General features: G+C 35.9%; 2 protein-coding genes across 5 annotated transcripts in view; one reads left to right on the top strand and one right to left on the bottom strand.

The window, feature by feature from the left end:
* Positions 1 to 28: 28 nt before the first annotated feature.
* gle1 (GLE1 RNA export mediator) lies at positions 29 to 18,915 on the top strand. Its single transcript, XM_059337952.1, has 15 exons — positions 29 to 298; positions 2,463 to 2,705; positions 4,706 to 4,864; positions 6,163 to 6,311; positions 6,396 to 6,456; positions 7,675 to 7,926; positions 10,022 to 10,244; positions 11,418 to 11,530; positions 12,398 to 12,610; positions 13,845 to 14,035; positions 14,131 to 14,260; positions 15,072 to 15,176; positions 15,921 to 16,003; positions 16,133 to 16,196; positions 17,915 to 18,915. The coding sequence occupies exons 1-15, from the start codon at positions 200 to 202 to the stop codon at positions 17,981 to 17,983; spliced, it is 2,154 nt and encodes a 717-aa protein (XP_059193935.1). The 5' UTR covers positions 29 to 199; the 3' UTR covers positions 17,984 to 18,915.
* A 1,034-nt stretch (positions 18,916 to 19,949) lies between these two features.
* LOC131974658 (ral guanine nucleotide dissociation stimulator-like) overlaps positions 19,950 to 27,927 on the bottom strand; it is a 78,192-nt gene continuing 70,214 nt past the window's right edge. For all 4 annotated transcript variants that reach the window (XM_059337064.1, XM_059337061.1, XM_059337062.1 and 1 more), the window contains exon 18: positions 19,950 to 26,585. In XM_059337064.1, coding sequence (XP_059193047.1) covers positions 26,410 to 26,585 — 176 coding nt within the window. In that variant the 3' untranslated portion in view covers positions 19,950 to 26,409. The remainder of the gene's footprint in view (positions 26,586 to 27,927) is intronic.

Genomic DNA, 27,927 nt, shown 5'->3' with positions numbered 1-27,927 from the left:
GCACAGTGGTATTAATATGAACACAACTTAACCCATAAAGTATATAAATACTATTGATAAAGGTTATAGCGGGACCGGAAACGGTAGCGGCGTGTTTCTCGTCGGACTGTAATTTGTGTAACCACATCCGGCGGTTCAAAACTTAGCCAGACGCTACATGTAGTTTGTGTTTTGTTTATTCTTTTATTATACTGCCGTGATGCCTGCTGAAAGTCTAAGATGGGGCACCTTAGAAGCCTTGAAAAATTCCCCGAAGGGAAAAATCAGTTTCGACCCGTACTGGTCGGAAAGAGGCGAGGTGAGTTAAACTATATACCGGTAAGCTAACATGAGCTAACTGTGGCTAGCTGATGCTAGCCGGGCCAGCATGTCCCTGTTTCTTCACTTTACTTGGATAAATTAACGAGTTCCTTTTATTGAGCTAACACACGTGTCTGTTTTAACACTCATCTCTACCAGGACAATCTTTAATGACTGTATTTATCTACCGCAGTTTACTAAATCAACATTAAAGCCAATATAAGCAGGTGCTAGCTCTGACTTTATTTAGTCAAATTACATTTGAGTCACAGCAGGATTTTATTTAACTTTCGTTTTCAAGGCCAGCTTCACATAATCTACATATACCTGGTGGTGCAATGGAAAATGTATGACATTTGCGCTTAGTTTACTCTAAGTTTGTGACTTTACACCAACTAATAATAATAATAATAATAATAGTATGCAGCACTGTGCCACTAGTCTACCTAGTAGTATAATTCTATAGTAATAAAAATGATCACAGATTGATCTCTCTTCTAAACAAATATAATTTACTACAGACTTAAGAAAATATATGTACAAAGAAACTAGAGGTTTGGATCTGCATATCAGCCCCTCCATACGATTTGAAATTGATATTTGAGTCATGATCTCTGACTTTATTTAGTCAAATTACATTTCTGAGTCACAGCAGGATTTTATTTAACTTTCGTTTTCAAGGCCAGCTTCACATAATCTACATATACCTGGTGGTGCAATGGAAAAAATATGACATTTGCGCTTAGTGTACTCTAAAACATGTCTCTAGTTTGTGACTTTACACCAACTATACTTCCATTTCACAGTTTCTTCACCTTATCTGTAAAGTAAATATTGTACTTTTTACTCATTACATTTCCTTGACACTTGATCTATGAATGATAGTATGCAGTACTGTGCCACTAGTCTACCTAGTAGTATAATTCTATAGTAATAAAAATGATCACAGATTAATCTCTCTTCTAAACAAATGTCATTTACTACAGACTTAAGGAAATATATCATTAGCCTCATAGCATATTTGCCTAAGTCATATTTGAAAGTTTTCGGGAAACAAGAAAAAACACAATTTTTAGTAAGCCCATTGGTATTTTTAATTGATATTATAACAGTAAGTTCAAATAGAAGTGTGAACAAGTTTGCATAAAAAATTAAACACATCGATTTCATAACAGATAAAAGTGACTTAGGCAGAATATGCCCTGACTAAGGCAATTTTTCTCTTACATATAAATAATGTAGTTTGGTTTGTATGTAGCCGCAAAAATGCCTAAATCAAAGAGATGACGAAGGCAGAAAGTGATGTTGGACTCTAACAAGTGTTCTGATAGGCTGAGAACAATAAGGGGCAATAAGGCAGAAAGATGCAGCAGTGGTAGGAGAGTAAAGTTAGGCAGATATCACAATTTGGCCAAAAAATGACTTGGGCAATTATGCTATGAGGCTAACGATATGTAGAAAGAAACTAGAAGTGTGAATCAGCGTATCAGCCCTTAGATACGATTTTATCTTGATACTTGAGTCATGATCAAGGTAATAATAGTTTGGGGTTTTTCATCAGTTTTAGTTTTAATCTCGTTGTGATTTTTGGTTTTTAAATTCAGTTAGTTTTAATTAGTTTTTATTTCTTGGAAAATGCTTAGTTTTAGTTTAGTTTTTATTAGTTTTAGTTTTGTTGTAATGGGGTATTTGTTGGGTGCCAGATTAAAAAAAAGTCACAAATGTTTCCTTTATTTCCTTTGTCTGATCCATCTCAGGCCCAATAAGTTTCTTCAGTCATAAAACCAGATAGATGAAATAGATTTCATATCAACCAAAAAGGTTTACGTATGAAAAAATCACTATCAATTTCTTTCTTCAATTTCTTATTCATTTTAATGTCAGCTACAACGTTTTCCATGGTTTTCTTGATAATGATTTTGGTTATTAATAAAACCATGTAAAATGTCTAGAGATCAGCTCGTAAATTAAACTCTTATGAGCTATTTTTGTTGTTATCGTTATATTTTGTCCAAATAAATGTACCTTTAGTTGTACCAGGCATTAAAATAAACAAGAAAATGAAGAAAAAGAGTGGTCTAATAATTTTTTTTCCATGATTGTATCTTTAGTTTATTTGAGTTAAGTATTTTCAGGTTTCATGTATCTTGTCTTTCTTCCAGCATATTTTGGCAGGTTGCAAAGAGGCCATGAGCCTGTCGTCCAGCTCCGGGGTCATCCTGGAGCGCCTCAGCGCCGCGCCCCTGCACACCTCCGGCTTTCTGTGCTCCAGCTCCGGGGACTCGAGCCCCGGCCTCTCTGACGACATCTCCACCTCCATCTTCTCCTCAGGATCCATCCCCGACCTCCAGGCCAGGCCCGCCACTCTCTCTGCAGCGCCGTCTTTAAAAACAGAGCGCGAGAAGGCAAGTCTGTCGTCCTCAATACGTTTTATAAGTGAGGGGATAAAAGTGAACACCATGTCTTCTTATAGGTTAAAGCAGGGGGGTCAAACTCAAATACACAGTGGGCCAAAATGTAAAACTTGGACAAAGTCGTGGGCCAACATTGATATTTATTGAAAAAATGGACCTAAACAAGTTCAAACGAAATGGAACAAGCAAAGCTTGATATAACTTAATATTGCAAACATGCAAAATCGAATATCAAATAAAACAAACAAACACATCAATGGCATTCATTTCTTAAATAAAATTTAAATAAAAATCGTATGTCCCTTTATTTTATATGCGGCCTTCTTTAAATTTCAATTTAACAGTAATCTTTTTCCACAGGCTAAAAATAAATTTGAGAATAAAGTAACAATAATAAACCAAATGACTAATAATAATATCCTTCAATGAATGTGCAACCATTCAAGCCTTGGACTAGCAAGAAAAAGTGCATAAAGACAACTTTAATTGTTGCTCAGTTTGCTACACACTGATCTACTGTGTTCAAGCCAAAACACCAGCAAAGCATTCTGGGATTTGTAGTATTATTTGCGCTGTATAATAATAATAATAATAATTTGGTATTGCCTTGCGGGCCAAATATAATTATACTGCGGGCCAAATTTGGCCCGCGGGCCAGAGTTTGACACCTCTGGGTTAAAGGAAGATTATAAGGACATACTTTATTAAACTAAATATATTTCACTTTTATATGCATGAACAATATAGCCATAATGAGGCACAATTCATTGTTTTGTGTTAAAATAATATTTTCTATATTTTAAAACATATTTTTGATTGACAAATTCATTACTGTAATGCGTCCAGATAAAAATGTCATGGTTTCCTCACACTTATATACAATAAATATTTAATAAAGTTTATAAAAATAAATAAACATTTGTTTAAAAATGTATAATTTAACAGAATATAATCAAACATGATGGTTTTTAACAATGTATAAAGAACAAAATCTGACTGAAAATTGATGAGAATGAATGGTTAAATGTTACGGTTATGATAGAATTGTTTGCATTTAAATATGTGTATATTTTAATAAAATATATTGTGGTGATACCAGCTACCCTTGAGCATATTTAAGTGCTTGCCAAAGAAAAAAAAAACTTTTATTGTTTTTTTTATTTAAAAATGTGTTGCGTTAAAGAATTTAGCTCACTCACAGTGTCTCTAAAAATGTCAGAAAATACCTTACATTTTTTTCAAATAGATTATAAATTCATATAAAACAGTGACTTTAGATTGTATATGTTATAAAGTGTCAAAGAAAATATGTATTCAATGCTCTTAGATTTTTGCTATGAGCTGTACCATGTTCATGAGAATCACCCTTTTGCTTGATTTGCTTTGGTTTTTTGGGGTCTTTAGTGGGAATGTTGGTTTTGATTCAGTGTGTAAATATTCAGTATTTATATTTTTTGAAACCAAAGATTTTTTGCACTAGGATAAAGTCATCAAATCTGTTTTAATCAACATGGATTTGCAAGAAAAGGACAGGCGGTATTCAGAGTTTCTGAACAAATTTAACATTTTTGTTTTGTGTAACATTTTCTTGAATTTAATCCCATCTCTGAGGTTGTAAAAGTTTTAATACGGTCCCTTAAAACCTCCAGTTATCTGTTTCTGAAAGGAGAAATCTCTGTGAGGATGCATGTTGTGCTATGAAATGCAAACACCTGGATTTCTGATGCTTCTTCGTGTGCTGCAGGAGTTTATTTTTAAAGAATTTTTATTTTGTTGAGATATTTTCTTGAATTCTATGCCATCTCTGAGATTGTAAAAAAATTAAATGACTCTCAAATCCTCCACTTATCTGTTTTTTAAAGGAGAAATGGAACCATTTCTGTGAGGATGCATGTTCTCTTTTTACCCTATAAAATAAAAACATTGTTTTTCTTTCAATGGCTCAGTTTGAATCCACCTGAAAGTTTGACTCTGTTCTTAATGTGCTGCAGGCTGTCAGTGATGAAGTGAAGGATGAAGATTTAGATGTAGACGTGAGCGACGTCTCCAGTCCCGCGTCACTTCCTGCCATCTCCCTGCTGTCGCCCAAAGCCATGGCCACGGCCGGACGCATCATCCGGTTCGAGGAGGAACAACGAGAAAAGGCAAAGGTCAGACACGGTGATTCTGTATTTATACCACCTGAAGTCCCATCAAGTCAACTCTTGACTGGCTGTTTGACCAATAAAGGCTGTTTTATGGCATATACAGTCATGGAAAAAGTGATTAGACCACCCTTTTTCTTCAGTTTCTTGTTCATTTTAATGTCTGGTACAACATTTTCCATGGTTTTCTTGATAAAGATGTTGGTTATTGTCAATAAAACCATGTTAAATGTCTAGATATCAGCTCTGAAATTAAACTCTTATCAGCTATTTTTGTTGGTATCATTCTATTTGTCCAAATAAATGTACATTTAGTTGTACCAGGCATTAAAATGAACAACAAATTGAAGGAAACAAGGGAGGTCTAATATTTTTTTCCATGACTATGTTCAGCTTTGGACAGAATTGTGGGAAAATTGTGTGAGTTAGATCATTAAGAATAGCAGTGAAAAAACAATACATTGATTTAACTTAATTATTTAGTCTTATTTTACTTAATTAATCTGATTTAATTTTTATTTAAGTGGAATTTATTTATTTTTTATTTAAAAAAAATATATTTTTTCACTATTTGAACTTGTTTTTTTAATTTATTTTAAAGCAGTTTGAGCTACATGTCTTGTATGAGATGCAATATAAATAAGTTTATTATTATGCTCATTATTCTTATTAATTGATAGTCAATCAACAGAAAACTAAGATTTTATTTGTTTTATAAACATGCAGATTTATTACTTTTGTCTTTTAGATTTTGGTTAAAAAAATAATAACAAAAGTACTTTTTTAATTATTATTTTTGCATATTGTATTTTTTTTGGTGTTAGTAATAATTATTAATTAATTAATTAAAATGCCTTTTAAAAAATATTAATGTATATAATGTTGGACACTTAAAAAAAAATAAAAAAATATGTATGTGTATATATATATATATATATATATATATATATATATATATATACACACACACAGTGAAAATACAGGAAAATAATTATTTGATCCCCTGCTGATTTTTTTGATTTTTGCTTAATGTTCCCACTGACAAATAAACGAATGGTCTATAGTTTTAATGGTAGGTTTACTTAAAATAAATAAATATATATAAGTTCATTTAGTGATTTAAGGCCCAATTTTTGCTAAGAATGTCTTGACTCAAGTCAAAGTTTAGGACCATTTTAAAGAGCATTTCTTGGCTGTTTTACACATATATGCCGTGATATACAGATGTGACTTGTTTACTGTGACTGTTACCTGTAAGCTGTAACAAGTCTCACCCGCTGCATGTCTTGACTCTGTGGGCTCAGGTGGCGCTCCGGCTGCGGCAGGAGATGCAGGAGAAGCTGGTGGCGGAGGCGGCGAGCTCGGAGACGGAGCAGCTGAAGCGCTTCGAGGAGTTCATGGAGCTGAAGCAGAGGCAGGAGTTCCAGAGCATGAGAGACATGATGGACAGAGAGTAAGAGGCAAAGATACAGAACTTAATGTTGTTAAAACACATCCGGAATGATTTACCGACACGTCTTTTTAAAACTTTCTGTAGAACTAAAGAGAGCATCGGGCGCCAAGAGAAGCTGAAGGAGGAGCAGCGACACAGAATGAAGGTAGGAGCAGCAGATTTAAAACTTTCAACAGCTATTTATCAAACATCTCTGAGAAGAAAAATCAGTCCAAACTGGCTAAGACATGTCAGAGTCATGCATTTTATCACCTTCATTACAGGCTTGAAGGTAAATAATGCTTGTTTGGTTAGGAACATGCTTAAATCTGAATATAAAAAAACGTTTATATTTAACCCTCAGGGCAGGTTGAGCACATTTTAAACGCTTTCCATTCTTCATCTGTTAACAGTTTTGGCTGTGTTCATGCATTTGGCTAGCCTGGGTTTACCCATACTGCTTTGCACGCTCGGATTTAATTTCGAACTGCGAAAGGGTCTGGAAACCAGGGCCGTTTCTTAGCCCTGTTTTAGGGATCCAATCACAGAACGGGGAGGGACGGCAAGACGGTACTACTCGACAGATGGAAGCTTGTAGTTTTGTAGTTTTCTTACAGATCCAACATGGCTGCAGCAGACGCGAAACTCTCTTTGGATCTAGCTGTAGACGGCGTTTTAAATAGTTTAGAGCCAAAGTTGGTTTTAAAAGAAGAACGACGTTTGGCTTTACACTCCTGTTTCACCACCAAAAAGGATGTTTTAGCCTTGCTTCTGACATGATTTGGTAAAAGCCTAATCCACCAACTAGCCCCGCTACCGCTCACTGCTGTAACCACGGTGATCTGGCTACGAGCCGGGGGACAGCGGAGCCGCCAGAGACCCCCAGCAGCTCGTCTATTGACCATAAAATCAGTGGATGTGTGTGGCTGAATGACATGAGGGGGAATAAAGCGTAAAAATAAATAATCTTGCAGAAAGCGAGAACTGGAGAAGCAAAGCAGCAAGCAACACTCTCACACACACACACACACCAACACTGCCGGTAGACTGTGAGCAGCCAGAGCCAGAACATTCATTACAAAGCCTCTAATTAATTAGATTAATTTTTTTAATCGAGTCCAGGCTCTAAAAATTAGGTCAGATATAGAGGGAAAAAAATCAGTATAATGAAAGTAGAATATAATAATGTATTTTTATGTAAATCTTTTTTAAAGCTTGCTTTTAAAGAGCACATTTTATGCGTTAAGCAGTACAAGTGTGCATAAAATTCGAACCGGCCCAGAGGGTGAAATAAAAAATGAAAAGGCTTCTAGACTTGAACTTGTTGTTTGCAGTTTTGCATGTTTTGTGCAGTACGAATAAAATGTCCTGTCCTCCGCGTCAGATCATCAACCTGCGTCTGCGGGAGGCGGAGCAGCAGCGTCTGCGGGAGGCGGAGCTGGAGCGGCAGCGGCAGGCGGACGGCCGGGAGCGTCTGAGGAACCTCAACACCATCCAGGAGGAGATCCTGCAGCTCAACCAGCTGCTGGAGCCGTCCACCAAGACGGGCCTCCCGCCGGCCGGCCTCAGCTCCTACAGCACCCGCGGCAACCAGCTGTGCTCGCAGCTGTCCGAGGTGGTGCGCAAGACGGCCGAGGTCAGTTTGGAGAGACACGGGGGGAAAAAAACTCCTTTTTTTTTTAATCATTTCAATGATCAATAGTAACAAGTCAGTAACGCAACATTTCATTAACCCATTGACGCCTAAAACGCCTGTAAAACCTCTGGGCGGTTTTAAAATAACCCCCTAAAACCTGAAGTTTTTCTGGAAATTCAACAGAAGTGTCAACGCTTCTACTAAATAATAGATTTTTCAGCCTCTGTAGCAGATAGAAATTAAATTCAAAAAGTATTTGAGAGCTTATACAAATACTACAAAACGACGTATCCGCTTTCCAGGCTTCAATGGGTTAATATCCATCATGGTTTTCTTTGCTCAAATTTGACAGTTTTTCTATCCAAAATTAGTTAACCAGTTATTATTATTCAGAGGTCCTGCTGGCGAACTCTGCTGTTAGTTTTTTTTCTTCCGGAGGGCGTAGCTCAATTTTAAGAATATATACTGGAGATATTGATATCATATGAAACTAGAGGATCTAAGGAATCTATAGAGCCCAAGCATGTCAGGAAATCATGTCAGGAAGCTGTCGAAAATATGAAAGTTAGGCTATGTTGGCGATTTTCAAAGCGGTCATGTGACCTCTGATGTCATGCTATCTGAATAAAAATAGGCTCTCTTGGTTCCCACAAGTCTCCTCTGTACATACATGCCTACTTTATTCTGATAACATGCAGTTGGCAAAAAACATACTTTTTCTCATGTAGGACAAATTTGCCATTTCTGTCTACTGTCTGTATGTGAATATTTGTGCATACTGAGCTCACTAAACAGGCTGAATGACATAAACTGTATCAGTGGAAAGCTGAGACTTTGTGGATTCAATGAGTCCAGTTTTAGCCAATCAGTAGCAGCCAGTTCATTGCAATGAGGGCATTTCTTGAGTCTCGGCCTCACTGTATAAAATGAGCTGCTGTGACCTCTAGGGTAATCACAGCCTCATGAAACTTTACAACCACAAACTAGAGACCTGGAGCATTCAGAGGATGCAGCTTTCCTACGTATATTGACAATAAGAGGGTTTCTCAGCAGTTTGAAGAACAGAAGTGCTCGTCATCCAATCAATGAAAATACAGAAATCTCCAAAATGATCAAAGTTTTTGAACCCAAGTGTCAATATGGATTCTTCTATGTTGTTTTAGAGGTCTTGGCATATTGATCTTATATTCTATATTATATTAGGTTGTTTTTTTTATACCATTTTTATTCATTCTCTTTATGAATAAAATTGCATTATTGATTACCAGAGATTGCTGCAGCAACTTCTGGAACATAGTTGAACATGGACTGGACTTTAGAAAGCCAACCCTAATATTATGACTCTTTTATACACCATAATAGGTTCCAATAAATAAATAATGAATTAAGTTATTTTAATTAGATGTTTTTGACTAGAACGAGACACAGTCAGATGATGTCACCACTTCTATGTGGCATTTATTGTTGACCTGCTATCTCCCCCTAAACATCCTCTGCCCACAACCACCAATTCTTAAAAAAAAAAAAAAAAAAAAAAGCACCCCAAATAGTAACTGGTTAATTTATGATAACATAAAGCAGAAAGCACCAAATTCTCCCTTTTGAGAAGCGAGAGCCAGAGAGAGTAAAAAGTAATTGTCGATCACTTATCTTATTGTTTCAGCACCAACTAAAAGTGTCACTGTGATGCCAAGTGAAATTTTAATGTAGAAAAATCTTTCTTTTTTTTTTTACATTCAACCTCTACTGGACCCTCTGGTTGCTCCAACTTCTGTATTTAAAGTCAGAACTACATCTGAAGTATTTTCCAAAGATATTAAACAGTTGAACTGCTAGGCTGGCTTTTGGAAAAAAATGTTTATGAAATCAAACATTTAAGTTTGATGTTGCAGCCGAATAGAATCTATCTTGGCTTTGAGCCTTTAGAGTCACTGTGGATAAATTGTGTTATATCACACTTCAAAAGGGAAATTCAGGAGGAAATATTTCATGTATGTGCAGTTTATTTTATATATTTTACCCAAACTGTTTATTGTCTCCATTCAGGATAAATCATGAATTAATAACCTTTTTTACTTTTTTTATGTGTGTTCAGGGAGAGTTCCCCAGCGTGGACGACATGACCGTGGCGGAGCGAGCGCTCCACGAGATGAGGGCGCTGATCCGGCAGATGCAGGAGGAGGTGGCCAAGGCTCAGGAGAAGAAGAAGAAGGACCAGGAGGAGGAGGAGGAGCGCAGGAAGCAGGCAGCGCTGCAGGCGCAGCAGGAGGCGCAGAAGAAAGCAGCGGAGACGGCCAAAGAGAAGGCCAAGAGGAAAGGTGAGAGACGTCATCACTACACTCTGTCATTACATGTGGTCATCTGAACCAGGGCTGCACCATTATGGCCAAAATATTCATCACGATTATGTGATCAATATTGTTATCACGATTATTAATCATGATTATTCATCATGTTAGGGAAAACATCTGTATTTTTATGGCACTACTTTTAAACAAACAATAGGAAACAGTTTTTAATGTGTACAGAGTGTCTGGTGCTTGTTGTAAACAAACAGAGATCGCTAAGTGAACACCTCCTGCAGCAGCAGCACATACACACTGTACTGCTACAGAGCTAACTGTTAGCCTGTTAGCACATACACACTGTACTGCTACAGAGCTAACTGTTAGCCTGTTAGCACATACACACTGTACTGCTACAGAGCTAACTGTTAGCCTGTTAGCAATTTGCAGACTGGACACTAAGGGGTTAACATCCCCTCCGGCTCTGCAGCCGGGAGGGACTGCTGCAGGAGGACTGTGCCGCTTCGACTTGTTCTTACTCTTCCGGCCCCACGGGTCGTTAAGAAGAGTAACAATGAGTCTCCAAAAGTCTTCAATAACACCAGAAAAAGTCGCTGGATTTGTTGCCAGTCGATTTTAAAAAATAAAATAAATAAAAATAGTCGCTAAGGGGGTCTTAGAAGTCGCGAAATATAGAAACTTTGTTGCTATATTTTGCGACTTCAACACTGCTTCGCCGGCGTTTACAAATGGCGCCTGTTGTTGTTGTTGTGGTGTCCATAGACATGTATACACATAGACGCAGCATTGGCTGCTGTGACGCGAGAAATTCAGCCGCCATCTTGGAGTGGTGATCCGCTCCACTCAGTGTAATTAGTTTTTGACAGGAGCAATGATCTGTCAGCACATTTAATTAATCTTACCTCACTGAATACCACTGATTTTCACACGTTTTTTTGTCATACGTGTAGCTATGATAAAGGACGCATGTTTTGCCGTGTTTTATTATTCACAGTAATAGAATATTATTATATGCTATAAGTGACCAGACGTCCGAGATCAAAACTGGGAACATAATCCCAGAGAAGGGGGGAAAAATCGGCAAATGCCAAATGCATGAACACAGCCAAAACTATTAACAAATGAAGATGTTTGCTTCAAATGTAATGTGTAACTCAGCTGAAACGTGTTGTTTCCCGTGTGCAGGGCTGCAGAACAGCGCTGAAGACGGCACGCTGAAATGGTACAAGGAGCTGCAGGAGTCGGCCGCTCGCTGCGCTCAGTCCTTCGAACAACTCAACTCCCCAAAAGACACACAGGTCAGTTTCTGCTTCTGTAATAATAATAATAATAATAATAATAATAATAATCTTTCACTTTTATACAGGGGTGGAACGAATAATTTAAAGTTTGGAGAAGGGTTCATTTTAACCGTTATGTTTTCAAGCTTGAATTTGGATATACTCCTGGCAAATTGCTTGGATTTAAGCCAGCACTATACTCTGGATATTATTAAATAATTGTGTTGAAAACAGTTAAAGCTAATAATATGCACAGCCGTTTATTTTTTGCAATTGCATTTAGTTGTAACAGTTTAGACGTGATGATAAAGGCTTCGAGGTTCAGGAAACGTTTGGTTTAGGTACCTTGAAAGTGCTTGAAAAGTGCTTTAATTTTACTCTTAAAATGGTGTATGAACCCTGTTGTCCCAGCGCCACCTTGAGGTCAAGAAATTTCATTTTTACCTGCCATATTGCGTGTTTTTAGTTCTTGAGGTTTTTGCTCCTAAACGGTGCTAGTGGAAAAGAGAGAACAAAAACTGCTACGCTTCAACCACGACTCCATCTTTGAGTTTTCAAGTGATTGACAGCTGATGCCAGGTGATTGACAGGTTGGGTCCAACCATCCTGGTATGGGGGACACTCTGGGTTTTTAGGATCAGGAAACTGAATAGCCTACTGAATATGAAATTCATTTTATGAACTTATACTTATCTTTTCCTATAACATTTATTAGATAATTATTTTTAAAGGATTTTTGCATGGATGCTACTTTTTAAATGTATATTTTAAAATCTAACATACCCCATGGGGTAGGCGTACCCCCATTTGAGAACCACTGCTCTATGATAAAGTGCATTTGTGGTGACAGGAAGGTTTAATTTCTCCTCTTCTGTGTATTTACAGACCAAGAAGCTGAAGCTGGAGCTGCAGAAAGCCGCCTCCATCCCCGTCAGTCAGATCTCCAGCAACTCTGGATCTCAGCTCAGAGAAATCTTCGACAAGATCGACAAGCTGCTGTCGGGGCGTGCGGTGGTGTCGGGGGGGAGGTCGGTCTCCACCTCGCAGCACCCGCAGGGCCTCGACTTCGTCTGCTACAAGCTGGCTGAGAAGTTTGTGGTGAGTCGGCATTTATACTTTATATATCTTATACCAGGATCTCTTGACAAAAGGAGGGAAAATGTCATTCAAAAACAAAATATCATGTCATTCAAGAGAACTTTGTTGCAGCGTGGATTTCTCTATGAAAACTACCATGATGTGGTGCAGTTAGGGTTGCAAAGATGTCAAAAATGTCCTGTTAATTTCCAGAAACTTTCCCTGGGAAGTTAAGCTGGGGAATTTTGGAAATATTCCAAATCCAAAACTTTTCATTTATGGGAATTAACTGGAAATTAATTGGGGATCATTTAAACGAAGTGTATCCTATCAAGGACTGCAACTAACGATTATTTTCATTATAGATTAATCGATTAGTTGTTTGGTCCATAAAATGAATAAAAACATCAATCATTGTTTCCCAAACCACAAGATGACGTCCTCAAATCTCTTGCTTTTTCCACAAACTAAAGAGATATTCAGTTTATTGTCATAAAGGAACCAGAATTATTCACATTAAAGAATCTGAAATCAGAGAATTTGGACCTATTGTCTTAAAAAAAAAATTATATTAGATTATCAAAATAGTTGACGATTAATTTAATAATCAATTATTGTTCGATTAATCTAATAACTGTTGCAGCTCTAATCCTATCTAAACATAAATATAAACATTTTGTTTACATCGATGCATAATAATACAGTTAAGAAACATTTCAACAGATTTATTTCTAAGTAGAATTTCATCAAGTTTTAATTATTTTATTGAACAACAAAAACTAATGTTGAGTTAAATATTAAAGAGCCTCTCTCCCTCCAAAAAAGTCCCACTCAACATGTACATGTTAAATTGAACATGTGTTTGAACAATAATAGCATAGATATTAGGTATAATATGATAGTATGATATAAGGTAAGGCATAGGTATAAGCTCTCAAATACTTTTTGAATTTCATTTCTATCTGCTACAGAGGCTAAAAAAAAATTTCTGTTGAATTTCCAGAAAAACTTCAGGTTTTAGGGGGTTCTTTCAAAATGGCCCAGAGGTTTTCCAGGTATTTTCTCCGGGCGTTTTAGGCCTAAATGGGTTAAAAGCAGGAAATATAAGATCACAATGTGCAATCAATACAGTAGGGGACAATGTTGCCTAAAATACGCATAAAAACACACCAGCGCCTACTCAGAACATTAATATTCTCAGGATTTAATCTAGAAAATGCACAAAAGAACCAACCAATGTTTTTCTCCTGTGTAGAAACAAGGAGAGGAGGAGGTGGCGTCTCACCACGAGGCGGCCTTCCCCATCGCCGTGGTGGCGTCGGGCGTCTGGGAGCTGCACCCTCAGGTGGGCGACCTCCTCCTCGCCCACCTGCACAAGAAGTGTCCGTACGCCGTGCCCCACTACCCCCCGATGAAGGACGGCACGCCGGTGGAGGAGTACCAGAGGTCAGGGAGCAGGACGCCAGGCTGGCGCCGCAGCTTCATCTTTACTACATAATGATGTTTTAATAATACTAACAACAACAACAACAATCCCTCAGGATCCTGGGCTACCGCGTGGATGACTCCGGGGTGGAAGGTCAGGACAGTTTCCTGAAGAGGATGTCGGGGATGATCCGTCTCTACGCCGCCATCATCACGCTCCGCTGGCCGTACGGCGCCAAGCACGGGGTAAACACGCTCCTCTCCTCTCACACGCTTCCTGTCAGCTCCTCACGCTTTTAACTGGAAATATATCAGTCATGTTAATAATGTCTATTATCAAAAAACTACAAGTATTTATTTCATAGAACTGTTATTGAACTGTTTCAAACTGTTTATAACCATTTTAAACCGTTTTAACTGGTTTTAACTGTTTTAATTGTTTTCTAACCGTTTAAACAGCTTTTAACCGTTTTTAACTGTTTTAATTGTTTTCTAACCTTTTTGATTGTTTTCTAACCGTTTAAACCGCTTTTAACTGTTTTTAACTGTTTATAGCCGTTTTTAACTGTTTTTTACGGGTTTTAATTGTTTTCTAACAGTTTAAACCGTTTTTGACTGTTTTTAACTGTTTTTAACTGTTTATAGCCGTTTTTAACGGGTTTTAATTGTTTTCTAACAGTTTAAACCGTTTTCTAACCATTTAAACTGTTTTTAACTGTTTTAATTGTTTTCTAACTGTTTTTAACTGTTTATAGCCGTTTTTAACCATTTTTTACAGGTTTTAATTGTTTTCTAACAGTTTAAACCGTTTTTAACTGTTTTTAACTGCTTTTAACCGTTTTTAACTGTTTTTAACGGGTTTTAATTGTTTTCTAACCGTTTTGAAACCGTTTTAACTGTTCAACTGTTTTGCAAAAAACTACTATTATTGAAATAAAATGAATTTAAAAATATAATATTAGTAATGATAATAATGTCAACATTGGTATTTATTATATAATTAATTTAAAGATATAATCATTTTTTAACTGTTTTTAACCGTTTGTCACGGTTTCAGGCTGCTCCTCACGGGCTGAACCACGGCTGGCGCTGGTTGGCTCAGATGCTCAACATGGAGCCTCTGGCCGACATCACGGCCACGCTGCTGTTTGACTTCCTCAAGGTCAGTCCTCTACTTTTATTCATTTATTTATTTATAAGATAAGATCAGACTGATCAGTGGGGAAATGTAGTCGTCACAGCAGCTCAACATACAGACACATAGATATAGAAGACAGAATAAAGAATGTAAAAAGTAAAACATATACACACATTATAAACACATTATATACATACATTATTGCTATTTGGCATTTTTAATATATATTTTTGTGTTTGTTTGTTTCCTGAAAGTAGTAGGGCATTTACTCTTTTTACATTTTCCTCTCTGTGTCCTTGTGTTTCACTGCAATATATCAAATCTCTATAAATCTATTAGTCCTGCAGCTCTGTGGAAGTGGGAACAACTCAAACAGAATAACACAGTTTGAATGATAGAAATCAGGAAAAAAAGTTGAATATCTTGGAGAATTGAATTAACATAATTAACATTAAATCTATATTCTAAAGTAAAGGGGACTCCGCGTGCTAAACAAATGTGTCTGAACAAGATGTTGTTTATTATTGTGCCAAATGTTGAAGGTAGAACAAATAGATTTTGATGAAATATCACTAGTTTAAGCTTTAATTTGTTTGTTTTATCATGATTTTGAAACGTGCAAACAGTTTTTAGTTATGGTAAATGGTGTCATTTTCATGATTTTTAAAAACATTTGATTCATGAAAATATGCCTAAAAATGCTAAGCAATTAAAACCACAATCAATGAAGATAAAAGTTGAATGTGTGTTTGTGTGGTTGACCTTCAGGTTTGTGGAAACGCGCTGATGAAACAGTACCAGAGTCAGTTCTGGAAACTGCTGCTGCTGCTCAGAGAGGAATACTTCCCCAGGTACTTTACACACACACACACACACACACACACACACACACACACACACGTTCCACCAGCAGCTCTTTCTTCCGTCAATGTGCTCAGTGTGTGTGTGTGTGTGTGTGTGTGTGTGTGTGTTGTGTTCAGGATCGAAGCGGTGACCAGCAGCGGACAGATGGGCTCCGTCATCAGACTCAAACAGTTTCTGGAGGTCACTACACACCGTGCTTTTATTGTGAAATTTCTTTTTCAAACTAACAAAACATGGAGCTTGTTTTCATATAAACAAACTTAATGTCAAAGATACGTAGCAAGAACACACAAAAATACATAAATAACTCAAATAAAACATCATTAATTAATTTTAAGACATATTAGTAATAATAATAGCGTCAATATTAGCAGAAAACTACAAGTATTTATTATTATTATTATTATTATTATTATATAATGATTTAAAAATATAAATGTAATAATAATGTAAATATTGCCAAAGAACTACATGTATTTATTATTATATAATAAATTTTATAATATATTGGGAATAATAATAATAATGTAAATGTTGGCAAAAACAAGTATTATATAATGAATTTAAAAATATAATATTAGTAATAATAGTGTCAATATTGGCCAAAAACAAGTTTTTATTATTATATAATACATTTTATAATATATTAGTAATAATAATAATAATAATAATGTCAATATTGGCAAAATAAAAGTATTTATTATAATATAATTAATTTAAAAGTATAATATTAGTAATAATTATACTGTCAATATTAGCAAAAAACTACAAGTATTTATTATTATATAATGAATTTTAAAATATATTAGTAATAATGTCAAAATTGGCATAAAAGTATGATTATATAATGAATTAAAAAATATAATATTATTATTATTATTAATAATAATTATAATGGTAATATTAGAAAAAACTACAAGTATTTATTATTATATAATGAATTTAAAAATATAATAGCAATTATATTACCAAAAACAACAACTATTAGTCATCATTCATTATTAAATAATTAATTAAACAATATTAAATGAATATTGGCAACAACTATAAATATATTTTTATTATTAAATAATAAAAAAAACAGTGTTGCAGAATTTGCAGTGAATTATTGTGATTAATTGCTTTTTTGTGCCCTTTAGACAGAAGCTTCTGTTAGATATTTTTCTGTAAAGTAGCCAAAATCAACTCTGGACCTTCATCTATCACATGATACGTAAAACGACCACAAAGTGAAAACAAAATGACAACAAAATGCTGCAAAACAACCAGACAAAAAAATGATTTTATATAACTTTTATTTAACTGTTTAAAACTGTTTATAACCGTTTTAAACCGCTTTTAACTGTCTTTAACTGTTTTAATTGTAAAATTACAACAACATTTTGCAAAACAACCAGACAAAAAATTATCTTAAAGAACTTTTTTTTAACTGTTTATAACGGTTTATTACAGTTTTAAACCGTTTCTAACTGTTTTAAACTGTTTTAATTGTTTTCTAACGTTTAAACCGTTTTAACTATTTTAAACGTTTTTTAACTGTTTTTTAATTGTAAAATGACAACAAAATTTTGCAAAACAACCAGACAAAAAATATCTTATAGAACTTTTATTTAACTGTTTATAACTGTTTTAAACTCTTTTAAACTCTTTTAATTTTCTAACATTTAAACCGTTTTAACTATTTTAAACTGTCTGGTTGTTTTGCAAAATGTTGTAAAACAACCAGACAAAAAAACCAAACGTATAAAGTTTCATATGATGTCCTTTAATTCTTGTCAGTTGCATAAAATCTTTTCTATGTGTCAGACGTTTATTTTTGTGATTAAGTTTGGACTGCACTATGTTATTCTACTATTCTCGTGAAAAAAACTCAAGTGAACTTTTCGTCCCACGCGCAGACGTCGCTGCAGAGCCGACAGATCCGTCCGCCCAAAGGTCAGCTCACCTCCATGTTCTGGGGCTCGTGATGACGGAAGAAGTGCTGCTGCGTGACGCCGTTTAGGACCGAACGAGGCTCGGAGAGAGAACGGCGGTCTGGAGGACTCACGGGAAACTAAAGCACGTAATCAGGGAGGAGAAGGCAAAGCTGCTACTGGAGGAAGTAAGAGATTCTGTGGCTCGTGGACTTTGTGTCTTAAAGAATCGATCAGGAGGCGTTTAAAGCTCGCTCAGCTGCATTTTATATATTTCAGATCAATTAAACCTGCTTTGGCAAATACAGGAAGCACTTCTGCAGCGGCGTCTGTTCATGTGATGGTTCTTCTGGGTGTCATAGTTCAAATAATCTGCTTCTTACAGCTTTAAATCATTCGTTTTTGCAGCAAAAAAAAGCCACGTTTACTCTTTGTAACAAGCAATAATCATGTTGAGATGGAAACCAACGCCTCATATTCAAGGCTGAATCCTCCAAATGTCTCCAGGATCATAATGTTGAAGCTGTTTAACTGTCTGTGAGAGAAAACACTTGGATATTTTAAATTCAGTCAGTTTGTTTTTATCTCCACAGTCGCTGTTCAGATTAGAAATTGTGTTGAATTTTTTGCTATTTATTTTTTTTAATGAATTCATCCACCGTGTGGAGAAGATTTGTGGTCTGATGAGCTGTCGTTTAATCACAGTGCATGAAGTCTTACAGATGTGTTTATATACAGTGTATAAAGGGTTAAAACTACAGAGCTGCTGAGTGTTAATCACTATTCTCCAGAACACAAATGATTTGATCGTCATGTTGTAACAGAAATGTGAAGATGACTCGGAGCTTTAAAGTGAAATGGAAATGAGAGTTTCTGTGGAGCAGCAGGTCTGAATGTAGATTATTATTCTAGAGATGTTTTGTCAGGATGATTGTAATCTCCATCTGTAATCAAAATGTTGGAAATAAAAACTCATCAGCAGTTCACTGAAAGTTTCGGCCATTTTGTAGTTGATTTCTCTTTTGAAAGCAGAAAATTCTACGACATTCTACAGTGTCGCAAAATAACCACAAAGAGACACAAAATAACAACAAATGGACGCAACTCGACTACAAAGTGGTGCAGAATGACTAGAAAAAGGTAGATATTAGGTATATAGGTAGATATTTTATATAACAATATAAAGTATACATTTAAATTATATAAGTTTAAAAAAATAAACACATTAATCTATGATCAAAGGTGGTGGAATTTAGATTTCACTGGTTACTTTTGAACTAATTGTGGACTAAATGTATTATTAATTAACTAGAATAAATGAATTAATAAATAAATAAATCAAATAATTTCTCTTGCATTTTTTTTTCCAAACACAATAAAGAAAGATTCACAACAGATAAAACAATTTGCTTCCCACAAACACATTCATATTTAGCATAATGATGATGATAAAAATAATAATGTACAACTTTAAGTACATTTTGCCGATAGACTTTTGCTCAAAGCAGTCAAAGCTAATTATGTTTCATTTTATTATATTATTTTATTTTTCCTTTTTCTTAAATAAATTCTACCGCCACCGTCATGGACGATACCTCTCGTCATAATTATAGTTTATGCACATTTACTCCACTTTGAACATCTAAAACATTAAATTAAGAGGAAAAATATTTCATATTATCTTAACTTTCAAAGGGAAAATTCGTAAGTGCACTTATTTACATTTTACTCACATTATTGCATTATAATACCTTTTAATTTACTGAAATTCTTATTTTTAGTTTGTTATAAGTATTTTTTTTAAAATATTTTTCTAAATCAATTTATTATAATGCTTGTTTTCTTTTCTTTTTTCTTAATCGTTTTTCTTTTAATTTTAGGAAAAACATTGGATTAGCATGTTTTTTTCTTTGAAGATGATGCTTCACAATAAAAAAAAATTATGCTTAAAATGTCTGATTATAATCTCTCGTTTTGTCAACAAAGATTACAATGTGCAATAACAAAGAGAAAAAGAGTCTTTTTACTTTTATAAACTTAATGTTTATTCGTATATACATGAATATATTAATCTATAACCAAGAAAGGAGAGAATGTACAATGCAAAACAAAATCTCTATATACAAATCAATAAATAAACAAAGACATAATCAAAGGACAGTTTTGTATTCTACACAGGTTTTTGTGTTCTTGGGAAAAAAGTAGGAAAAGTAAAACAAAGAGGAGACTGCAGTTAGAAAAGTTCGGAAATTCTTTTTGTTAAAATGGAAAATGGCACCCGAGCACAGTTCAGGGGGAACGAAACCAAACAAGGAAAATAAAAAATAAGAATAAAAACACACACACCACACCAGCTGGTTTCCATTTCTTTTCTTTTTTTTCTTCTTCTTGTAAACGCAGCCTTTTTGTTCAAACTCGCACAGAATCAAATCACAAAAAAGGTACTTTGTCATTGTCAACACGGGCCACGACGACGACACACACAAACCTCATCAGCACAGAAAGAAACGTTCGCGGGGTCACTTCAGGTCAAGTTCCACTCAATGTTCATGAGAAAACACTAAAGTTCAGACGGAGCTGCTGCAGAAACACCAGATCCACCGGGGAAACACAACGGCTTATTTTAAATTAAAGGTTAAATGATAATGTTCGAGGTTTTGTTCCAAGCAAACACCACAGAGAGGGAACTCGTGGTGCATTCAGGGTGTGTCTGGAAAAGTCATTATGTTGCATTTTCAAATCAATATACATTTAAGAGATATGTCTTCAGTAGGACCGCTGAAGTAAGAAAGTACTGAAAGAAAAACTTGTTGGTTTTGGTCGGTTATTGACAATAATTCACAATTAACAGATCATAAAATTTTCAAAAATGCATATTTTTCAGGATTTTTTAAACAATTAAAGCTGGATATAGATGTCCTTGTGATAGAAAATAAAAAAATAATCTCAAACTCATGACTTAGTGTTGCAAAATAATGAGAAACTGCCAAAATAAAGACTTAATTTCTTTAAAAATGGGTTAGTATCACAAACAAAGGCATTATCTGTGAGATTATCTGTAAGTGTCTATAAAGTTAAAAGTTATTGTGGTTTTCTAATGATTTTATCCCTGAAACTTGGCCACAAAAAAGAATAAATATCTTTAAGTCTGCTGTAAAATATTCAGCGTAAGTGGGAGGAAATAGATCCAGTTTCTAAACATCATAAATTCTTTATTAACAACATTTTGGTACCAAAACATTGTTAATAAAGTGAGAAGGATTATTTGTTTCCTTCATGTGATTCAGAACAAAATTTGAAAAATGTGTCTTTTTCAGGAATTTGTAAACAATTAAAAGCCGAGAAAAATAGCCTTGTGATAGAAAATAAAAAAAGTAACTCAAACTCATGAGAAACTGTCTTAAAATAAAGACTTTGTGCCTATAAAGTTAAATGTTATTGTGGTTTTCATATCTGAAACACGAAGAAATAAAAAATATCTCCAAGTCTGGTGTAAAATGTTGAGTCTAAGTGGGCGGAAATATATGCAGTTTTGTTTTAAGTTTCTAAACATCATAAATATTTTATTAACAACATTTTGGAACCAAAACATTGTAAATAAAATTTGGAGAATGCCTCTTTTTAAAAATAAATAAATTCCAAACTCATGGCTTAGAACTGCAAAATAATGAGAAACTGTCTCAAAAATAAAGACTTTAAAAATGAGTTATGATCGTAATATAATGACCAACAAAGTCATTATCTAGAGAGACTTTAGCTTAATTAGCATGAATTAAATGTGTTAAGTCTAATGTAAAATATTGGGCCTAAGTGGGAGGAAATATATCAATTTTTAAGTTTCTTAAGATCATAAAGTCTTTATTAACAACATTTTGGTATCAAAACATTGTTAATAGAGTGTTTCCGTCTCATATTTAGAGTTTGGTTGGAATAAAATCTCGGTTTAAGGTTCAAAGTTACTGGTTTTGATGCTCCAGTTTAGAATATTTTCCCTGAAAAGAGATTAAAAAGTGGACCAATCGGAGGATAAACTGGTGAAAAGTTTCTGCGGCAGCTTCGTCTGCAGGTCCGGACAAACATCTTCGCTTCAAGTTTCTTGGACGACAGTCGTCAGGGAAACGGGTCCACACGTCATCGTGCTCTCACCCCCTTTTTTTTTTGTTTTTCCAGAAAAATGTGACAACAGTAAACATACAAACTTGTTTTTTTTCTTCTCGCTGTGAAAGGCAGACGACTCATCTGATAAAACCTTTTTCTTTCTTTCTTTCTTTCTTTCTTTCTTTCGGGTTATTTTTGGCACATGGAGGGTCGAGCCGCATGTTCACTACGACACCGTTAAGGGGAACGAGACGTTGTCTTTTTATATTATTAGTATTATTCTTTTTTTAGTTCACAGTGCTCGACATGATCAGAGTGGCAGAGTGAAAGGGTCAAAGGTCACAGTGTTCAACAGCGAAGGGTTTCACGCCACAGCGGCACAACATCCACGACAGCCGGACGATATTGCTTTCGCAGGTTTTTTTTTTTCTTTTTTTCTCTGGGGCGCTTCAGTCGTTTCATCGTTTGGAGAATTATGAACTTCATGCAGGTGAAAAATAACCAAAAACAACAAAGAAGGCAAAACATGGTCGCAGTGCAACTGAAGGAGAACCCAACCTCAGATATATCCAGTCAGAAAGAGTTTTTGGTGAAGCCACTTTCCATTTTTAAGTGATTTCCTACATTTCCCAGGATGCTTTGCACCAACACTCAGAGAATAATGTGAAAATGTAGCTTTTGATCGAATAGCTTTTGCAAAAAACCCAAAAAAGCATCACAGCTTTTAAGTTTAAAGACTTTAAAGTCACTTTTTGAGACTTTTTAAAACAAAAACACAAAGAAAAAGTGCAAGAAATGCTTTTTAAATTGTGAGTTTTTGCTCTAACTTGAGCTGCAAGTGTCGGCTAACTGCCTTACAGTAGTAAACAAGTGCTGCTTTCAGAGCTAAAGAGCAAATCCTCAGATAAAGAAGGTCCTGTTTACAGTTTGTTTCTTGCATGATATGTAGAATAAGTGCATATTTAGGACCACGTTTGTTTCAAATCAAGTCAGCTGGAGTCACTAAAAAAGTGCCAGAAACTGATAAAGAAAGCAAGATAAAACTCACAGAATGTTATTTCAGCAGGCAGAACAACGAGATATGAGAAGCTGCTTTAGTTTTCTTTTGGGACTTTGTGTTTTTGTCTTATAAACTGCATGTCCACTGAGGGTGTCGGGGCCATAAAACATCATTTATCAGTGAGTGTGTGCAAGCAGAAAGAGTCCGTATGTGCAGAATCCATAAAAACAGACACTGTCTTAGGGAATAAAAGGAACACGGAGAGTGCATCACCAAAAACAGCTTTTTAAAAAAAACATAGGGTGTGATAAGGAGTTTTCGGTTGGATTTTCCTTTTAAAGAAACAGGTCAGAAGAGAGAGAGAGAGAGAGAGAGAGAGAGAGAGAGAGAGAGAGAGAGAGAGAGAGAGAGAGAGAGAGGAGTTTGGCAGCATCACTGTCGTTCTTCTGGGCTCCTAAACCTGTTTTTTAAGATGCTTTTTTTGTGTTTCAACAAGTTTTCCAAATCTGGAAATCATCAAAATCTTTCCCACAGTTTTCCATAAAATAGAGAGTCAGAGAGAGAGAGAGAGAGAGAGAGAGAGAGAGAGAGAGAGAGAGAGAGAGAGAGAGAGAGAGAGCGAGAGAGAGAGAGAGAGAGAGAGAGAGAGAGAGAGAGCGAGAGAGAGAGAGCGAATAAAGCCTTTTGAATTGAATTGAGAGTAGGGCTGGGCGATATATCGATATAAAACAATACATCTATATATTTTTAAATGTGATATGGAATAAGACCATATCGGATATATCGATATAGTCCTCATTTTTTTTTCTTTCTTTATATATAAATGCTGCCCTTACTAGGGTTTGTCTTATTTAGTTATTTTGTAATGCTAGTTATTCTTTTCTCATATAAATATATCAGAAAAAGATTGGCCTATTTCATTTCATAGGCTATTTTTATTTAAGATATGTTTTTATTTAAATGTGCACTTTATGGAGCTTTGATTTAAAAAAGGTTCTCCTGTTGTTATAAATAAACAGTTTCAACAAAACTCATATTTGACTTTGACTGAACATTTGCTCTCACTTTGTGATGAAAATATGGGAAATGACTTTTGGTCCATATCGCCCAGCCCTAAGAAAGAAAGAGAAAGAAAAAGAGAGAGAGAGAGAGAGAGAGAGAGAGAGATCTTGGCCGTCATGGCACATTTGTTAAGATCATCCTGGTGGATATGAAGCCTGAGCCGCCATGTTGGAAGAACTGAGACACTAGAAACATTAAATACAGTCTGAAGTTTGTTCTCGTGTAACTGTACGGTCCGAGGGTCAACCCAAATATCAGAAAACGTCAATATTATGATATTATATTCAATATTATTATTATTATTTTATTTTATTTTTTATTTTATTTAATTGCTTTTTTTGTGTCTTAGAGGATCAAAATATTGCTGCAGAGGCTTCCTCCAGATAATTCATATTTAACAAACACTTATTGTTCTTGTAATTTTCAGGTTCAATTAAATAAAATATATTTTTTAATGACATTTTTTTAGACACTTTAGAAAATATTTCACCTGATGTACGGTTGTTAGTTATTTTCTGCCAGAAAAAAAAGAATAAAAACTAGGAATGATAAGACTATTGCATGGACGGAACTAAAACAATTACATTTTTATATATGTATATATATATATATATATTTTATGAGAGCTCCAAAGATTAGTTAATAAGCAAAAATATGATATAATTTAAGTAATTTTTTTCCACACTAAAATACTGAAATTCCTTGTTACTGCTTCACATTTTCTTTGTTTTACGTTCACAACAGTGAACTAATAGTTTCACTGTGAGATAAAATATGCTAATTTAATCAATTAATTTTACATTTTTTTTAAAAAGTTCTAATAATTTGGAGAACTGTAACAGCCACTTCACACTTTTTTATTGACTTATTAATTATTTTATTGTATTAAATATTATTTAAAATACATATTATAAGTATTGTTATTATTATTTTCATTTAATTATGGTAATTTAAAAAACATTACAATTTGTTAAAATGTTTACTTCATATCTCAGAATTTTTTTATTTTTTATTTTAGTCATTCCTTTTTTTAAATCTTTTTTTTATGGCAGAAATGTGCCTCCGTATATCGTCTGAAAGTGTGTTTGAAAGGGTGAACAACATTTTGTGCAAAAAGCGAACACGACATTAAATCGCGTTGTTCGGCGGCGAGCGGAGACGTTTGTGTCGCCGTCCAACATGGCGGCGGCGGCGGCGGTCGGGGCGCAGAGGAAGGACGCGGCAATGAAGTGATGAAGATAATCAGCAGCACCGTATCAGAGCAGAGAGATGCAGAAGTACAAAAAATGCACAAAGCAAAAAAAAAGAGAAAAATATGCTGATATCGTGACGAGTCTATTAACAAAATCTCACGGTCCGTTTGAAAAGAATATACTGCACAGTCGGTGTTAATCCATATTTACACTCAGTTTGTTTTCACTTGTTCTTCCCTCGGGAACGTTTTCCGTGTCCGTCTCCGTGTAGTGGTTACCATCCGTTAATAAAACAACAGAAGAAGAAGTGACTCATGGCTGTGCCCACTCATGTTCTCTGTCTACTTGACTTTTTTTTTGTATCACATGGCAGCGCTCAGAAGTTAAAAGAGTTCCCTCCACGTCAGCGTCGCTGGTGCAAAAACGCCAAAAACGAGTCTCAGCGGAGAAACACTGTGGACATCAGGACCCCGGGGTGGGGGCGGGGCCAGGGCCGGGGGGCGGGGCCAAGGCCAGGGGGGCGGGGCCAGGGCCGGGGGGGCGGGGCCAGGCGGTAAAGGCGGCGGCACACTCGCAACAAAAGTTCCCTGAAAAAATAGAAACACATTCCCAGCTGTTCACGCGTCTGCTGCGGTATCGTCCGTGTAGGTTCAGTCCACGCCAGGAGGGGGCGTGCACGGAGAGGACGGGGGGGCGGGGCCGCCGAGGGGCTGAATCCTTTTATCCAAGGTGCAAAAAAACGTTAAGAGTCGACCGATGTTGAGATGTAAACAGTTGTAAACAAAAAGGTGAGGTGTCAGACGGAGAGAGTTGGTCTGGCGCCGCTCGCCGTCTCTTCCCCCCACAAACGTCCTTCTGTTGTCTCCAGCTCGCAGTCTGGCCGTTTCCCGCCAAACTCGGCCTCTGAAAGTCCTCGGAGGGTCCTGATGGCGGTTCCTAAGTGCTAAGGTGCTCCTCTGCTCTCTGCAGCACGCAGAAAGCCGACTTGGTCATTTATCTCCTCCGGCGTCTCTGTTAGTTCGCCTCCGTCGGACCCCAACACCAAAGTTTCCCCGTGAGGAGTTTGTGGAGACCGGAGAGGGTTAAAGGGGGGCTGGAGGGGGGAGGCAGGAGGTGCTGCGGGCTCCTCAGAAAATCCCTTTAGCGATCTTCAGTCCCTTCTGCTTCATGCGAGGCAGCGTGGAGCTCGCCACGTTCTTGGCTCGCAGCGGCCGCGCCAGGCCACGCTTCTTCAGCACGAAGTCGTAGTTGGCAGTGGAGTTCATGGCGTAGAAAACGTTGGCGTTGTCCGGGATCCGGAGCTCTGCAGGACCACAAGAGACAACACAGTCAGACTAAAGAAATGTTTTATATATATAAAGATTTTATAAATACCGATAGGGCTGGGCGATATGGCAAAAAGAATGATCACGATTATTATTACAATTTTTTAAAAATGTTTTTAAACTGCCAGTTTTAAAGCATCTATACTGAAAACTAAAGAAACTAGAGATGAGTTCAATATTCTATTAACATATAAAGTAAATAACAAAGCAAATTAAAAAAGTTGAACACAGAAAAGTATAGAATAACTACTTTACTACTAGAATAACACAGTGAACTACTTTACAGTCCTGAGTGTTTTTGCAGGTATAAGACCCAAAATAAACAGATTGTGAGATTTGTTGTTGTTAGAAAGCCCACGCTGTTAATGATTTGCTCTCTTCTCTCTTGCTATTATTAGGGCTGGGACTTTAACGCGTTAATTAAGATTAATTAATTACACAAACATTAACACGTTAAAAAAAGGCATTTTAATCGCACTTATTTTTGCACCGCGGAACGTTTCTCACTGGATGAGTTTCAGGAGGACCGATTATACTGGAGCACCAACTAGCGTTGATGAGTTGAGACAACAACAAACCACAGTGAACATGAAGGAAGAAGCTGATGAGACCTTTGGTTGGCCCCGTGGATGATGGGACATTTAGTTACTAAAAACCAACGGATGGAAGCGTCCGTAAGAGCATGGTTGTGTTGCTAGGCAACAAGGAATTCACATATCACCATAGCAGCACATCCAGCCTCAAGTATCACCTCAATGCTAAACATATAGCAGCTAGCGGCTAGTGTGCTAGCTAGCGTGGATTGTGTTTTACTTCAAAAACCAAAGTATTCTAGTTTACAGAAGGTCTACCTACCTATAGGCTACCTGGATTTATGAAATGTACTATATTTATAAATATGCTATTGCTACACTTAATGGCAAAAATTGCACTGGTCTGTTGGACTTGAACAAAAATAAACAATATTTTGTTGCTTAAGCTTATGTATTCAGTCATTATTCAATGGTATACTAAAAATCCATGTGAAAAAAATGACTTCTCACTGTTCTCAGGTCAAATATTTATATGCGATTAAAATGCGATTAATTTCGATTAATTAATTACAAAGCCTCTAATTAATTAGATAATTTTTTTTAATCGAGTCCCGGCCCTAGTTATTGTTATCATTATTTGTTTGTTAGTTTGTCAGCAGGAATACTTTAAAAACTACTGGCCCAATTTTCAGATTTGTGTATTCTGGAGCAGATTGAGTCACAGGGTGTATATGTGAATTATTTTTATTTTTATGATAGGGCGTGGCTTTGATAAATGGTCACCATA

The sequence above is a fragment of the Centropristis striata genome, chromosome 7 (genome assembly GCF_030273125.1).
Source record: "Centropristis striata isolate RG_2023a ecotype Rhode Island chromosome 7, C.striata_1.0, whole genome shotgun sequence".
In the NCBI taxonomy this organism is placed as follows: Eukaryota; Metazoa; Chordata; class Actinopteri; order Perciformes; family Serranidae; genus Centropristis; species Centropristis striata.
The sequence above is the reverse complement of the archived record's forward strand: the minus strand, read 5'-3'. Positions and strand labels throughout refer to the sequence as shown.

Bases quoted from the DNA above. Each gene is read 5' to 3' on its own strand.
- gle1 (XM_059337952.1), top strand. From the start codon at position 200: ATGCCTGCTGAAAGTCTAAGATGGGGCACCTTAGAAGCCTTGAAAAAT. The intron at 10,245-11,417 runs GTGAGAGACGTC...TCCCGTGTGCAG, and splicing joins AGAGAAGGCCAAGAGGAAAG to GGCTGCAGAACAGCGCTGAA. The intron at 16,197-17,914 runs GTCACTACACAC...TCCCACGCGCAG, and splicing joins GACTCAAACAGTTTCTGGAG to ACGTCGCTGCAGAGCCGACA.